General features: G+C 43.0%; 1 protein-coding gene across 1 annotated transcript in view; it reads right to left on the bottom strand.

Moving 5' to 3' along the window:
- Positions 1-15,329, bottom strand: part of fchsd2 (FCH and double SH3 domains 2) — a 71,944-nt gene that overhangs the window by 19,403 nt on the left and 37,212 nt on the right. The window contains exons 4-8 of the mRNA XM_083696021.1: positions 3,810-3,889; positions 3,536-3,680; positions 3,144-3,277; positions 1,970-2,024; positions 1,698-1,826 (exon numbers count right to left, since the gene is read on the bottom strand). Coding sequence (XP_083552147.1) covers positions 1,698-1,826; positions 1,970-2,024; positions 3,144-3,277; positions 3,536-3,680; positions 3,810-3,889 — 543 coding nt within the window. The remainder of the gene's footprint in view (positions 1-1,697; positions 1,827-1,969; positions 2,025-3,143; positions 3,278-3,535; positions 3,681-3,809; positions 3,890-15,329) is intronic.

The raw sequence follows: 15,329 nt of genomic DNA, 5'->3' as shown, positions 1-15,329 counted from the left end.
ACACACACACACAGGCATTTTAGCAATTTCTTAATTCTGGGTGGAGTTCCAAATTACACACCATTCCTCTTCTCCTTTCCTCATACCTCTCTTCCTCTTCTCCCTTTCTCCCCTGATCCGTTTAGGGTAGTGTTTAAACATTGTGATTCACAGTCCAGAAAAAGACATCTCCGCATCACCTTCTATATCTGTTCGTACAGTATGTGCACATGCTCAATAAGCAGTCACATCTGACAGCAATGATGCTGTGCTACGTGACAAGCTTAATACCTTCTGTGCTCGGTTTGACGGCAATAACACTGAGCCCCCCATTAAGGCTCTCGCTGCTCCCGAGGACAGTGTGTTAGCAAAACACGGCTGACGTGAGGAACAACACTTGCAAAGCAGCCGGACTGGACAACATCCCAGGCCAGGTCCTCAGAGTATGCGCCGACCAGCTATCAGATGGCCCAGTCTATCACGGGCCGCAAACTACCAGCCATTCAGATCATCAGGGACTCCAGCCACTGGAGCAGGTACCATTTGATTTTGAGTGATGCGACGACTGTGGGAATTACCCCTTCTGAATGGCAGGGGGGAGTGTTGAGTACAGACTCACTATCATTACAAAAGAGATGGGCCCTATTCCAATACAATACAAATCTTTCTTCCTTGCTTCACTGAGATGATATTAATGTTCATTAAATCATTAAATGGTTATCAACCTACTGCTTTCACCAATCCAACTTTGTCAGATCAGTGAATACCTCAAGGAGAAAGTAAGAAAGGCGGGAATGAGGGTACATTTCAAAGAGGGCAGAGGAAGAGAAATGTAAAGAGCAGCTTGTTGCCCTCCAGCCCTGTCCCTCTGTGTGTCTCAGTGTGTGTATGTGTGTGAGTGTGTGTGTTGCCCTGCAGTCTCGTCCCTCTGTCACCACAACCATCTTTCTTCAGCACCATGTATACCCAGGGGATGGATGGGAGACAAAACGGGGATGGAGATCGGAGCTACAGCCTGGTACTGCAACTGTATAGAGTCAGTGTGTTTATGTGATTGTGTGTGCAGTATTAGTAGTGTGTATTTGGTTGTGTGAATGGAGTTCTCATCCTAGTCCATTTATGGGAGTCCTTGGACTGATAGCTCGATAAACAAAACTCCAGACAGGGCTGACGTGTGTGTTTGTGTGTGTGTGTCACTGTCTTTAATGGGACTCACTCAGCTCGGCTTACTCACTGGGAAGTAATCAAGGTGCATGTGTGTGATGTTAAAAGATCTGTGGCAACACTGACGTAAGTGTTGATTTGTGTGTGTGTGTGTGTGTCTGTGTCTGTGTCTGTGTTTGTGTGACAGTCTAGAGGGCAGATTGTCATTCCCTCTGTCTCATAGCCAGCTGTGAAAGCACCTGTGCTGTCACTAACACTTAACCATTACATGACCAAAACACAGACGTACATTTGCATATCTCAGTAGCTACCTCACCAGCCACAACCACAACAACAACTATATCAAAACCTAAAGATCACAGTCACAATACTATAGGAAAAGAGAACAAAATGTATGCCAGAAAAATAGATGACAAATAATGAGAGAATGAGTGATCAAGTGGACTATAACTGTATGACTATATTTCTGGTATACAAAATCTATAAAAACATGTCAGCTCATTTCAACTTTGGACCACATTGTAGTAGTGGGTGTGTGTGAGTACATGTGTTACCTGTATGCAGTGCAGCAGGTCTGTGTGATAGTAGCGGTCATGATGAGCGTTGGCTGCTGCCAGGGTTAATAGGTAGTCGTTCCTGGCATGGGTCGCTTTGGAGTTACAGTCACTCCTCTTAGCTTTCAACTACAGAGAGAGAGAGAGAGAGAGAGAGAGAGAGAAAAAATAGCATATGACAGAGGCAGATACAACCAACATTGCTTTGACCTCCATCTGTTACTGGTGTAAACATCAACCATGCCATAGAGTACGCTAATAAGAATGCTTACCTTCACACTGGCTTTCTGTAAACTAATCCTGGATTGAAACAGGCCCAGTTTAGACCTGAAAATCAAAAGGACCGACCAGATCAATCATTCATAATCAACTCTGATTCATCTCCAACCTCAGATTCAGACCAGACATTATAAATCAAGCCAGGGCTTTGATGTGAGAGGGTTGACATTATAAACAAAAACACTGATTTGGCCTTCCAGTTGAGTCCTGTGTGACATCAGAGAGATCCCCCTCACACCATTAAAACGCCATTGACTATGAGTAACTGAGCCTGGGATTGTGTTGTCTGTGTGTGCAAAGGTGCCTATGTGCCTTTGTGTACGAACGTATCTGTGTGAGTAAATGAGTGAGTGAGTGAGTGTGTGTGTATGTATGTGTGCATGCGTGTGTATCCCATGCCTCTGTGTGAGTTCCATGCCCCTGACAATGACTAATGTCCAACCTTCCACATGCATGAACACACCCAAGACACACACACACACACACACACTGGTTAATGGGAGTTCCTGCTGCCTTATAGTGAGTGAAAAAGAACAGAGCAGAGCTGGCTGGCCAATCAATACATACTTATCCAGGAGTCAGACTACAGCCACTCACTATTACTGCTAAAATGCTGCAAGCTTTCCCTACCCGTCTCCTCATTCCTACTATCTCTCTATCCTCTGTCTCCTCCTCTCTGCCCTCTACCCTTACTGCTCCTCTACAGCTCTTTCTTTTCTCCATCTGTCCTCACTCCCCCACTCTCTACAGTAGTTATATATTCCTCCTTCTTTGTGTCTCTCCTCCTAAAATCCTCTTTCATTCTCACTCCCTTCCTCCTGTCTCCTCTTTTCCTCCCCAACCATCCTCCACCAGTCATTACACTGAACAGTCCTATGCTAACACTAAAACATCTCTCCGTCACACATTTCCATTACTTTATCTAACATGTATCTATTAGCATATGTTATGCTTATTCAGATAAAATCTCTTTTCCTAGGAAGACTAGCTCCAAGGAAGCAGTGTAAAATGTGAATTACATGAACATACACAATTACAGATAACTGGATAGCTGATGTTAATGGCCTATGTTCCAGAAGGGGTAAAAGGTCTAAGTAAGTAAGTAAGTACATACACATATAGCATTTGACTTTCAAAACAAACAAACAATACATAGAAAGCACCTACTTAGCCTCGATGTCAGCCTTCTCTCGTACGGCCTGGGCCACCTGCTCTGAATCATAGTATTTCTTCTTGGCTTTGGCAAGATCCTTCACTGATTCCTGCAGGTCAGCCTGGATACGACTCAATTGTTCTATACTCTACACAGAGCACAGAGAGATAAACGTTAAAAACGTTAAGCACGCGTGCACACACACCACACACACACACACACACACTCACACACCACACACACACACACACACACACCACACACGCCACACACACACACACACACACACCACACACACACACACACACACACACACACACACGCCACACACACACACACACACACACACACACACACACACACACACACACACACACACCACACACACACACACACACACACACACCTTTTTCAGCTGCTGCTCCTTGTATAGACGGACAGTTTTGGCGGGGTCTGAGATCTCATTCTTGTAGTTGTCACACACATTGATTCGAGACTGCGTCACCTGCACTGTACCCTCCAGATATGACCTCCATACTGCATACACATTTCTATATGGAGAATAGAAACACATACACATCACAAGTCCTAATCATTCCAATGGAGAGAATACACACAGGCAATGGGAGAGACCTTTACACTGCAAACAATGATGTGTAATCCTAGGATAACACACTCACCTATAGTCTGTTCGTGGGTCGTCTGGTTTGATTCCAGGCCAATCCCTCTTCAGGTACTGACTGGCTAACTTCTGCAGAGCCTAGTCAAATAGGTCAATGTGAGCTACAGTATACAAGTACACGTGTGGAGCCCACACAGAAATTCAGACTGAAGACCTACATTGGGTGTAGGTTACTGTGTCAATGTTAATGCATGCGGTCATAAGTGTCAATGTGAGTGTGTGTTTGTGTTCTCCTGACTTCTACAGCAAACTCTCAAAAAACAGTCATTAATAATCAACAAAAACAAAACAACAACAGCTCTGGGGCACACAGTGTGGGTCCCCTCACTAAAGCCCAACTCATTCTCTCTCTCTCTCTCTCTCTAGTGCCATACTTTCCCCCTCTCTCCCTCTCCATCCCTTTATCTCTCCCTCCCCTGTACACTCTCACCTCTCTTATTCTTTCTCTATCTACCCCTCCACACCACCATTCACTCAATGTTCCATCTCTCCTCCCCTCTCTTCCTCCCAGTCTCCCTCCATCCTTTCCACAGATGGTTATTGAGGACACAAAACACAGATCTGAAGCTTTCGTCTTTCCCTACTCATCTGAATGATTTCAGACCTCCAGCATAGCCTGTGGGGTTAGGCGGAGAACTGGCCTCCTCTACCCCAGGGAGAGGGCTTCATCCTTGGGATATTACTCAACCTCCTAACACCAGTCACTGAAAAAACATGACATGGATCCACTGCTGAATATACATATCTATAACAGAAACACACACACATGCACACACGTATGTACTGTACGCACACACACACACACACACACACACACACACACACACACACACACACACACACACACACACACACACACGCCCTGTTAAGGTGGGTCCAAGCCTGTCCTCCCCTCTTGATTAGTTCATTATTTGAAAGAAACGATTGAGAGCTCAGCATGAGTGATTGACAGATGAAAGACAGCTGAGAGTGCTGCTTTGACAAGACAGGATAGCTGAGTAGTTTGTAGTAATGTGTATGTGAGTGTGTGTGTGTGTGTGTGTGTGTGAGAGAGGGAGAAAGAGAGATAGGACCAAGCAGAGACAGCTTGGAGTCGTCAGGCTGGAGCTGGAGCATATCAGAGACAGCCTGTTTGAGTCGTCAGGCTGGAGCATGTGTGAATGTGTGTTTGTCCCATTCTGTCTGCTTTAATGAGTCTGGTGGTGCAGTAGATGACAGGCTGAGGACACTTTTCTCTCTCTCTCATCCCCTCATATAGCCTACACCCTCCTCCTTTTCTCCCCCCCCCCCATTAGTGAACAGGATATCTGCTAGCCTAATGCTAGGTAGTTATGCTCCACAACCACCAAAGTGGGAGGTTGCCATAGCGACCAGTCTGTCCTATCTGTGTCTAGGTGAGCCTCAAACCACTCATTTAAATACCCTTACAATCCCAACACACACAATTTATAACACACTAACACACACACACACACACACACACACACACACACACACACACACACACACACACACACACTAACACACAAATGCTAAGACATGCAAATGCTAAGAAAGCTAGCCAATACCAGGAAGGGTGGAAGAGAGGGAGAAGGGAGGGGAGGGGGGAGAGAGACAGACAGACTCAGAGAAACTGCACTGCGGAGTGCCAACACCAGACAGGCAATTGTTCTCTAGGCACACAGGAGAAGTGAGATCCAGGCTTTAGGGATGGAAGATATTGAGTCCTGATACAGTTATTGAAGGAATATATTGTAATTGATTCCATTTGATTTTAGACACAGAGAGACAGAGAGATTAGATTTGATTGTGAACACACAGACACAGAGACGCACATACGCACACAAAAACGTGGCCTTTTTCGGCAGTCCATTGCAGACTGACCCTACCACAAAACTATTCCAGATATGTGTGCTGTAGGAGGGGAATAGGATAAATAACACTGAAAGGCCTGTTATCCTACACACACACACACACACACACACACACACACACACACACACACACACACACACACACACACACACACACACACACACACATACATACACACAGGATAGGGGGGCTTTGATTGACTGCTGCTTGTAGGTCAGAGGTTAAAGAACAGGGCAGTTCTCTTTCACTGTCTTTCTCTCTACTTCACTCTCTTCCTCTCTCTCTCTCTTGCTCCACTCTGCTCTCCTATTGGCCCATGCAGAGTCTCAGACAGAGAACTGGCCAATCGCCCATCACAATGTGAGTCTGTGCGAGCATGACATCACTACTCTATGAGCTCATCTAGTTATAGTAGCAGCACACGGTACTAATACAAGAGAGAATGGGGAAAGAGGAAGGGGAGGACAGAAACAGGGAGAGAGGGGAGTAAAGAGAGAGATATAAGTACAGTTTAAACAGTACTCATCAAAAGCAGGAATAGTGACCCCCCTTCCTTCTCTCTCTCTCTCTCTCTCCTGCTTCCGTTAGGCTAGAGAAGGTTGTAGGAGAGGGAGGGGGACAGGCGTAGAGTAGGGTGACTAGCTAGACATCATACTTGAACTAAACCACTATCAATATGTGCCTCTTGAAATAAACTATGGCTGGAGACACCTCTCCTGTTGCTCTTCCTACTTGACGTTTAAAACACACACAAGGACACACACACGCACGCACGCATGCAAACAAACAAATACACGTTTGCAATCAGGAGAAAATCCATTACTCTTTTCATTCCTTTACTAAGACAAGGGGGGAGATGTTGCTAAGCAACCTTTCTTGCTGGGGTGAAGAAGAGAAGGAGGAGAGAAAGAGGTCAAGAGAGAAGTGCTGATAATGTGATATAAAAGAGCCCACACTGTTAGAAGAAAGTGACTTTAAACATGCATATTGTGTATTGAATGTAAACGCCCCAAAAATTTTATATATCCAGTGAATGTGATTGAATACACCATAATGGTGCAACGAAAAACTCAATGTGGTTCTTAAATCAGAATTTTGGTGTAGAGAGAATCTGGCAAGAGAGTGCTGTGAAAATACATTTAGTTTTTTTGGTACACTTAAAACCAACATCCAAACACTGCAACACGATTTGTATAGTATGTTGGCAAGCTGTGTCATCCAGGTAATGAAATACTGTAAGTCAGGCTTATTCAACTTGCAGCCCGGGGGCTAGATCCGGCTCTATCAATTCATACTGATGTTCGAAATTATCAATTTCGAACATCTGCAAACCCCCACCCCCCACACACACAAAAAATATATATTTGGTGCCAGAATTAGCCCAAGTCTAATTTTCTCCAATATGAGAAGGATGTTCTCCCTGTTGGACCGCCCATTGAGTACTGTCAATCAATATCACCAAGGTACCAGTTTACAGCCAATCAGTGTTCACTCACCAGTCTTCAATGTTGAATTCTGCAACGCTGCTAGACTAACTGATGATGGGCGGTTCAGTCTATGGGCTGTGTGATGTTTTGGACTGATCATGTCAATGGAGAGTAATTCCCAAACAGGAGAAGATCAGAATTTTTTCTTCCATGTTTGGATCAATGAAAACGTGTGAATCCAGCTTCTCTCACATGAATGCTATTAAAGCTAACACCGGTTTCCTCCTGACAAATGAACACCATCATCTTATCTAAGAATTGCCCTGACTATATACGAACCAAACTTTTCTGCTCTTACCCAATCAAAGAAGTGCAATGTCTCTCTTTAGAAGGGGAAAGATCACTGTGTGTGCTGCGTTCATATCCAATAAGTGAGAAAAGTAAGAAAATTATTACTTATATAGGCCTACTAATGGTCACTTCAATTTAAAATAATGTACATTCATTAAAGTAACATTATAAGAATATAGTGGTGTTTATGCATTGTTTTACAAGTGTATACAGTTCTTGGGAAGAATAATTGCATGCATGTGGAAAATAACATTTTGAAAATCTGGCCCCCTTAAGATTATTGTTGAATAGCCTTGCTGTAAGTGAACAGTCAATGATCAAATTAGCTATGAGAGAGAAAACATGTGCAGTGTCATAATAATCATAATTGCAGCATAAAGACATATAGATTAAATAATAGTATAACAATTGGCAATGATGGGGCTTGAACACTAATCATTTGTTCTTCAGGCAACCACTCTATCCACGACTCCAAACAGAGATTTACCACTTGAAGTGCAAGTTTGTTAGGCTTACATATGCCAGGATCACTACAATTTGATTAACAATCAATGTGGGGCCTATGAGACTCTGAAGACAAGCTGTGCCACTGTGCCACATAGTTGCCAGGCTAAATTCAAGGGCATAGCTAGATAGATAATGTTATATTTGTAAGGTAGAGGACTGTAAGTAAGAGGTAAAACTGGGAGGTCAGTCATTTAAGTAAATTGTAAAACCTGATACTTGAATCCGGGACCTCAGTCTAGAGAAGTAGTAGTAGATCCCATTGAGCTAAAGCCTGTGTCCTCATGATGGAAGACAAATATTTAGATTATGGGAAAGATTATTAGAGGGCTTTGTGAAGTATGAACTATATTGTGTTGGGAACAATTCATACAGATTTGTTTTCCTAGATTTCAAGGAGGAACAAAAGATAATACACAGTAGCTAGGGGTTTCATCAACTAACAATTGTCTGTCATTTACAGATTTCTAGAAGCTTTTTTAGAAAATTCCAAATGCCATCCATCATTTATCAGGAAAAAATATTGCCGCGAAAGAACAAACTACAACGAGAAAAAGAAACTTTGTGGGCTCGCAAGTCTCGTTTTGGTAGTAGAAAAAGTTTAAAAATAGTTCAGACATTAGATAGATAGATTTGCTGGGTAGTTTAAAGAAAGTGAGATAGCCTTATTATGGCAGAGGATAAAGTTAAAGATGGTTTGGTTGGTGGGTTGGATGGATGGATGGATGGATGAATTGATAGATCAATAGAGTCATGAGAGAAGGTTGGATAGATGGGAGGTTAGACAGATGAGAGAAGGTTGGAGAAGGGTTAGATAAAAATATAGATAGAGAGATACAGTACCCTGCATAAGTAATGGTTAGTGAAGCTGTCTTTTCTTCTTTTGGCTCCATACTATAAACTTTTGGATTTGAAATCAAACAATTACTATGAGGTGAAAGTAGAGATTCTCAGCTTTTATTTAAGAGGTTTTCTGTACATGTTGCTATCACCATGAAGACATTACAACACTTTTTAGACATAGTCCACCTATTTTAGGCCGCCAAAAGTGATGGCAAGATGTTTCTGTACACTTCAGAATTCATCCTGCTGCTGCCGTTAGCAGTTACATCATCAATGAAGACGAGTGAGTGTTCCAGTGGAAGCCATACATTCCCAAGTCATACCACCACAGATGAGGTGGTATGCTGTGGATATTGGGCAGTTCCTTTTTTCTCTCCACACTTTACTCTTGCCATCACTCTGGTACATGTTAATATTTGTCTCATCTGTACACAAGACTTTTTTTCCAAAACTCCTGAATCCTGTTTTTGTGGCTAACTTTTGTGGCTACTGTAGAAGTCTTCCTTGGCCTCCCAGGCCATTTGCAATTTCTGAGCTCGCTTTCTTTCCTTTTAAAGATGTTCCAAATTGTTGATTTTGGTAGGTTTAGGCCAGTGGTTCTCAAATGGGGGTACGCGTACCCCTAGGGGTACTTTGGAGAACTGCAGAGGGTACTCAGAAACATTTGGTACTTTTTTAAGGTATTGGTTATAGACAATTCTAAAATAATCCCACGTTAATAAAATCAGTTAAATCTGGGTACCAACATACAAGTTTGATAGCCTAAATCTCTATTTAAAAAAGCAATGAGCATATCACGTTCGGGACCAGGACGTATGTCAATCAAAAAAATACTTTCGCGCCAGCTAGCTAACTGTATACATTTTTTTTCCACCCTGAGTAATTCTGAAAGCTACATAATAGAAAATGGACAAGTGGTTAAAACGCAAATCTGACAGCAATGAGAAAGGAGAACCAGTGAAAAAGAAAGCTCATCCAGAAACGCCAAAATTCCGTCGATATCAAGAAGAATATATTTTAATGGGATTCACCTCCACATGCTCTGCGTTGTGCTTCTTTTGTGGGGAGAAACTAGACAACAGTTGCATGAAGCCAGCCCACCTCCAAAGACACCTAAGCACAAAGCATCAATGTCATGTCGGTAAGCCACCAGAGTTTTTTTAAGAGAACACTTTCCGACTTCAGATCATCCCAAGAAGTGATGCGAAAAGCCTCCACAATATCAGCCAAAGCACTCGAGGCTTCTTATGCAGTGTCTTTGCTTGTAGCTAAAGCTAAAAAGCCATTCACCATAGCTGAAGACCTGCTGCTTCCAGCCGCTATTGTATTGGCGGAGACTATGCTGGATAAAACCGCAGCAGACAAATTAAAAACTGTGCCTTTGTCAAATGACACAGTTAGCCGGAGAATTGATACGATGGGCACAGACATCGTTGATCAAGTAGTGGGAAAACTTGGCGAATCATTTTCATTTTCACTCGTATCTTTTGTGAGATACGTCGATACTGACGACATTTGTGAACATGTGCTTTTCTGCAAGAGTTTGGAGGGGAAAACAACTGGAGAGGATACTTTTAATGTTGTTAATGCATTCTTCGGTGAAAACGGTCTGAACTGGAGATCATGCACAAGTGTCTGCACTGATGCGGCCGCATCAATGACAGGTCGCGTCAAAGGGCTGGTTGAGCGAGTGAGGGAGAAGAACCCTGATGTGCTGTGGAATCACTGCATCATACACAGGGAAGCATTGGCATCAAAGAGAATGAGTCCTGAGTTACACAACGTTTTGAACGAGGCTGTCAAGATCATTAACTTCATCAAGTCAAGGCCACTTAATGCGCGACTGTTTCGCAGCCTCTGTGAACATATGGGCGCTGAACACACGCAACTGCTGCTCCACACAAGTGCGCTGGCTTTCCCGAGGCAAAATACTTAACAGGCTGTTTGAGTTACGCTCGGAAGTGCGCACCTTTCTGAGAGACCATGGATCTCCCCATGTCACCTTGTTTGAGGACATGCACTGGCTTGCAAAGCTATCCTATCTTGCAGATATATTCAGCAAACTCAATGAACTGAATGTGTCTCTGCAGGGAAAGGACACTATCGTTCTGAACCTGTATGACAAGGTGGGGGGTTTTCTCAAGAAAGCAGAGCTGTGGAAGAAGGCATGTGCAGAAGGGGATTTCACCTGCTTTCCTCAGGTGGATGCTTTCCTTTCCAATGAGGATGTGGAAAGAGCTCCAGTGTAGGCAATAATAGAGGGACATTTGGCCAACTTGACTAGTGGTTTTAATTCTTACTTCCCTGATATTCAAGAGAAATCTGCACAGCTGGACTGGGTGAGAAACCCATTTCTCTTGGCTGAAAGCAAGAGAATCAAGCTTCCTGCCAGTCTTCAGGAAAATCTCATTGATGTGTCATCTGACCGTGGCCTACAGATGAAGTTTGAGAGCTCCACTCTCACACAGTTTTGGGTGTGTGTGAAGAAGGAACACCCTGAGCTGGGAAAGAAAGCTTTGGAGCAGCTACTACCATTTGGATCGACTTATTTGTGTAAAACCTCCTTTTCGGCAATGACCCAAATTAAGCAAAGAAACAAGCTATGCCTGGAAAAGAGCCTGATCGCTGCAGTTGCCTCCCTGCCACCCAGAATGACTAAACTCATCAATGAAGCACAGGCCCATGTTTCCCACTAAATTGTGAGTATATGCACCCTTTTAATGTTAATGTTTACACTGCCAAATAGAACGCACATATTATTATTTATTTTCTCCCAAAAATGTGTCACACCCCCCAGCCCCTCTATGGGTGCCAGTGCACCTTGTCCTTGTCCATCTTGTCTGTTGGGTTGGTGTTCTATGTGGGCGTGACCAGGCTCCGGTTCCACTGTCTCTCTCTCTCTCCACCTGCTCAATACACACCTTTTGGCCATCACCTCATCACCATGCAGTTATCTACCCTGGCTTTCCAACTACTCATCGCTAGATTGTACTAGTTCCTATGGTAGTTTCTAGCCTTACTACGTTGAGGCTTGTTACTACGTTTCGTCATATTAGCTACTGGTGTTTTGTACCTCTTCTAACTCTGATCTCCCTGTTCCTCGTATCAGATTCCACCTACCCGTCGGCCTGCCTACCTACCCACCAGCCTGCCTGTCCGCCCACCGGCCTACCCTTCCACGCTGCCGGTGCTACCTGCCTTCCAGCCGCCTGTCCACTGCCAGACTACCCCTACCCTTATCCCCTCATTAAATACCCAAACCTGCTATGCTTGTCCGACTCTGTATTCGCGCCTGGTTCCCCGTTCAGTGCCTAACAAAATGTTTTGTGCCGGTGAAGGGGGTACTCAGCTGAAAAAATATTTTAAAGGGGGTACACTAGCAGAAAAAGTTTGAGAACCACTGGTTTATAGGCTATATTTCTGATAGATTCTTTTCTGATATTTCAGTCTCCTAATGGATTCCGTGACTTTCATTGTCTCTTTGTTCCTCAAGTTGACAGACACCAATAGCAAACTCCAAAGGCAAATGCAAAGCCTAGAATCAATACTAGACATTGAGAGCTCTCTTATGACTGCACAAATAATGTGATGGAATACACCTGACGACAGAAACACCTGTCAAGCCAATTGTCCCATCACTTTTAGGTATCCTCAAATGGGGGGACTATGTATAAAAAGTGTTGTAATTTCTGAATGGTGAAACTAATATGTACACAAATACCATAAAATAAAAGCTCAGAATCTCTACAGTAATGGTTTGATTTCAAATCCAAAGTTATGGAGTGTAGAGCCATTAGAAGAAAAATTGCTTCACTGTCCCATTACTTACACAGGGCACTGGAGAGAGGATGAGCCTGAGGTAGTTCAGTGGAGTGGGTGAAGAGTTGGTTGGGTGAATGGTTGAGAGTGGTAGTTGGTTGATTAAGTGGTTGAGAGTGGTTTCAGTAGGTTAGAGGATAGCCAAGCAGTGCTGGGGAACTACTCAGAAAATATAGTTTACCAATTTACCAATTACAATTGAAAAAGTTAAATGACACCAAGTCTACCCTTGAGAGAAATACAGTGCATTCGGAAAGTATTCAGACCCCTTAACTTTTTCCACGTTTTGTTATGTTACAGCCTTACTCAATTCATTTTTTTTCCTCATCAATCTACACACAATACCCCATAATGACAAAGTGAAAACAGGTTTTTAGAAATGTTTGCTAATTTATTAATATAAAATATATTAATATAAAAAACTGAAATATCACATTCAGTATTCAGACCCTTTGCTGTGACACTCGGAATTGAGCTCATGTGCATCCTGTTTCCATTGATCATCCTTGAGATGTTTCTACGAGTTGATTGGAGTCCACCTGTGGTAAATTCAATTGATTGGACATGATTTGGAACGGCACACACCTGTCTATATAAGGTCCCGCAGTTGACAGTGCATGTCAGACCAAAAACCAGGCCATGAGGTTGAAGGAATTGTCCGTAGACCTCTGAGACAGGATTGTGTCGAGGCACAGATCTGGGGAAGGGTACAAAAACATTTCTGCAGTATCGAAGGTCCCCAAGAACACAATAGCCTCCATCATTCTTAAATGGAATAAGTTTGGAACCATCAAGACTCTTCCTAGAGCTGGCCGCCCGGCCAAACTGAGCAATAGGGGGAGAAGGGCCATTGTCAGGGAGGTGACCAAGAACCCAATGGTCACTCTCACAGAGCTCCAGAGTTCCTCTGTGGAGATGGGAGAACCTTCCAAAAGAACAGCCATCTCTGCAGCACTCCATCAGGCCTTTATGGTAGAGTGGCCAGACGGAAGCCACTGCTCAGTAAAAAGCACTTCACAGCCCACTTGGAGTTTGCCAAAAGCCACCTAAAGACTCTCAGACCATGAGAAACAAGATTCTCTGGTCTGATGAAACCAAGAACTCTTTGACCTGAATGCCAAGCGTCACGTCTGGAGGAAACCAGGCACCGCTCATCACCTGGCCAATATCACCCCGGTGAAGCATGGTGGTGGCAGCATTATGCTGTGGGGATGTTTTTCAGCAGCAGGGACTGAGAGACTAGTCAGGATCGAGGGAAAGAAAACGGAGCAAAGTACAGAGAGATCCTTGATGAAAACCTGCTTCAGAGCGTTTAGGACCTCAGACTGGGGTGAAGGTTCAACTTCCAACAAGACAACAACCCAAGACAACACAGAAGTGGCTTCGGGACAAGTCTCTGAATGTCCTTGTGTGGCCCAGCCAGAGTCCGGACTTGAACCCGAACGAACATCTCTGAGGAGACCTGAAAATAGCTGTGCACCGATGCTCCCCATCCAACCTGACAGAGCTTGAGAGGATCTGCAGAGAAGTAAATACAGGTGTGCCAAGCTTGTAACGTCATACCCAAGGAGACTTGAGGCTGTAATCGCTGCCAAAGGTGCTTCATCAAATTACTGAGTAAAGGGTCTGAATACGTATGTAAATGTGATGTCAGTTTTTTATTTTTAATAAATGAGCAAACATTTCTAAAAACCTATTTTGGCTTTTCATTATGGGGTATTGTGTGTAGATTGACGAGAGAAAAAAAATGAATTAAATCCATTTTAGGATGCGGCTGTAACATAAAAAAATGTGGAAAAAGTGAAGGGGTCTGAATACTTTCCTAATGTACTGTATAGTTTGTCAAACTGAAGCTACTTTAAAAAAGTAGTTCAATACATCGAAACTACTTGAATTATGAAATTATACAAAATTAAGAAACATGACTGCAAGAACAGATCACTCTGGACTCGAATGTTAACAGGATGTGTAATTTATTACACAAAGAGGCAAATTGTTGAAACACTTTGTAGAACATGTTTCTAGGCCAATAACAAACGTTGTCCTTATCTGACACTGAAATGCTACTCACAATGCAACACACAGACCTGTGTTGAATTTAAAGAATTAGTTTTTGTAGAACTAGAGGATGTCTTGATCTTTTCCGGTAATCTTGCTGCAATGTATCCTTTTCTTCAGATTGTGATGGATGTATCCTCTGATAATAAAAAAGGACACATTTAAAACACGGGCAAATAATAATAATAATAATAAAACTATTTCTCTATCTATATACTGTATCTAAAATAGCCTAGTATCCTTTGAACTTGAGGACGGTACAGTGTGTAATCCTGGTATGTTAGGCTCCATACAGTATAAATGTTATACAGTTAGAATATATTTCCACGAGTTGGCAGTAAACTAGACACCCATGGGGAGATAGGCCTGTAGTACACCTCTTGTGATCTACTAGTTATTTATAATACAAATGCATTTCATATGTTAGCTGTACACAATAGCTCCTTATGCTATTTATTCCGACAATACATTCAATCACAGACAAGTGTTTATGCATATTTCTACTCCATTTAGGAATTATAGATACTCTAGGACTACCAACTCTCATCCAAATCTTGCAAGCTCCTGTATTCCATTTGCTAACATTTGCCATTTGAGTCTAAACAACGCTAATATTTAGCTAGCTAATATAGTGAGCTTGC

This window comes from Argentina silus (genome assembly GCF_951799395.1).
Source record: "Argentina silus genome assembly, chromosome: X".
Taxonomy (NCBI): domain Eukaryota; kingdom Metazoa; phylum Chordata; class Actinopteri; order Argentiniformes; family Argentinidae; genus Argentina; species Argentina silus.
Note: the sequence above shows the minus strand (reverse complement) of the source record. Positions and strands in the feature narration are given on the sequence as shown.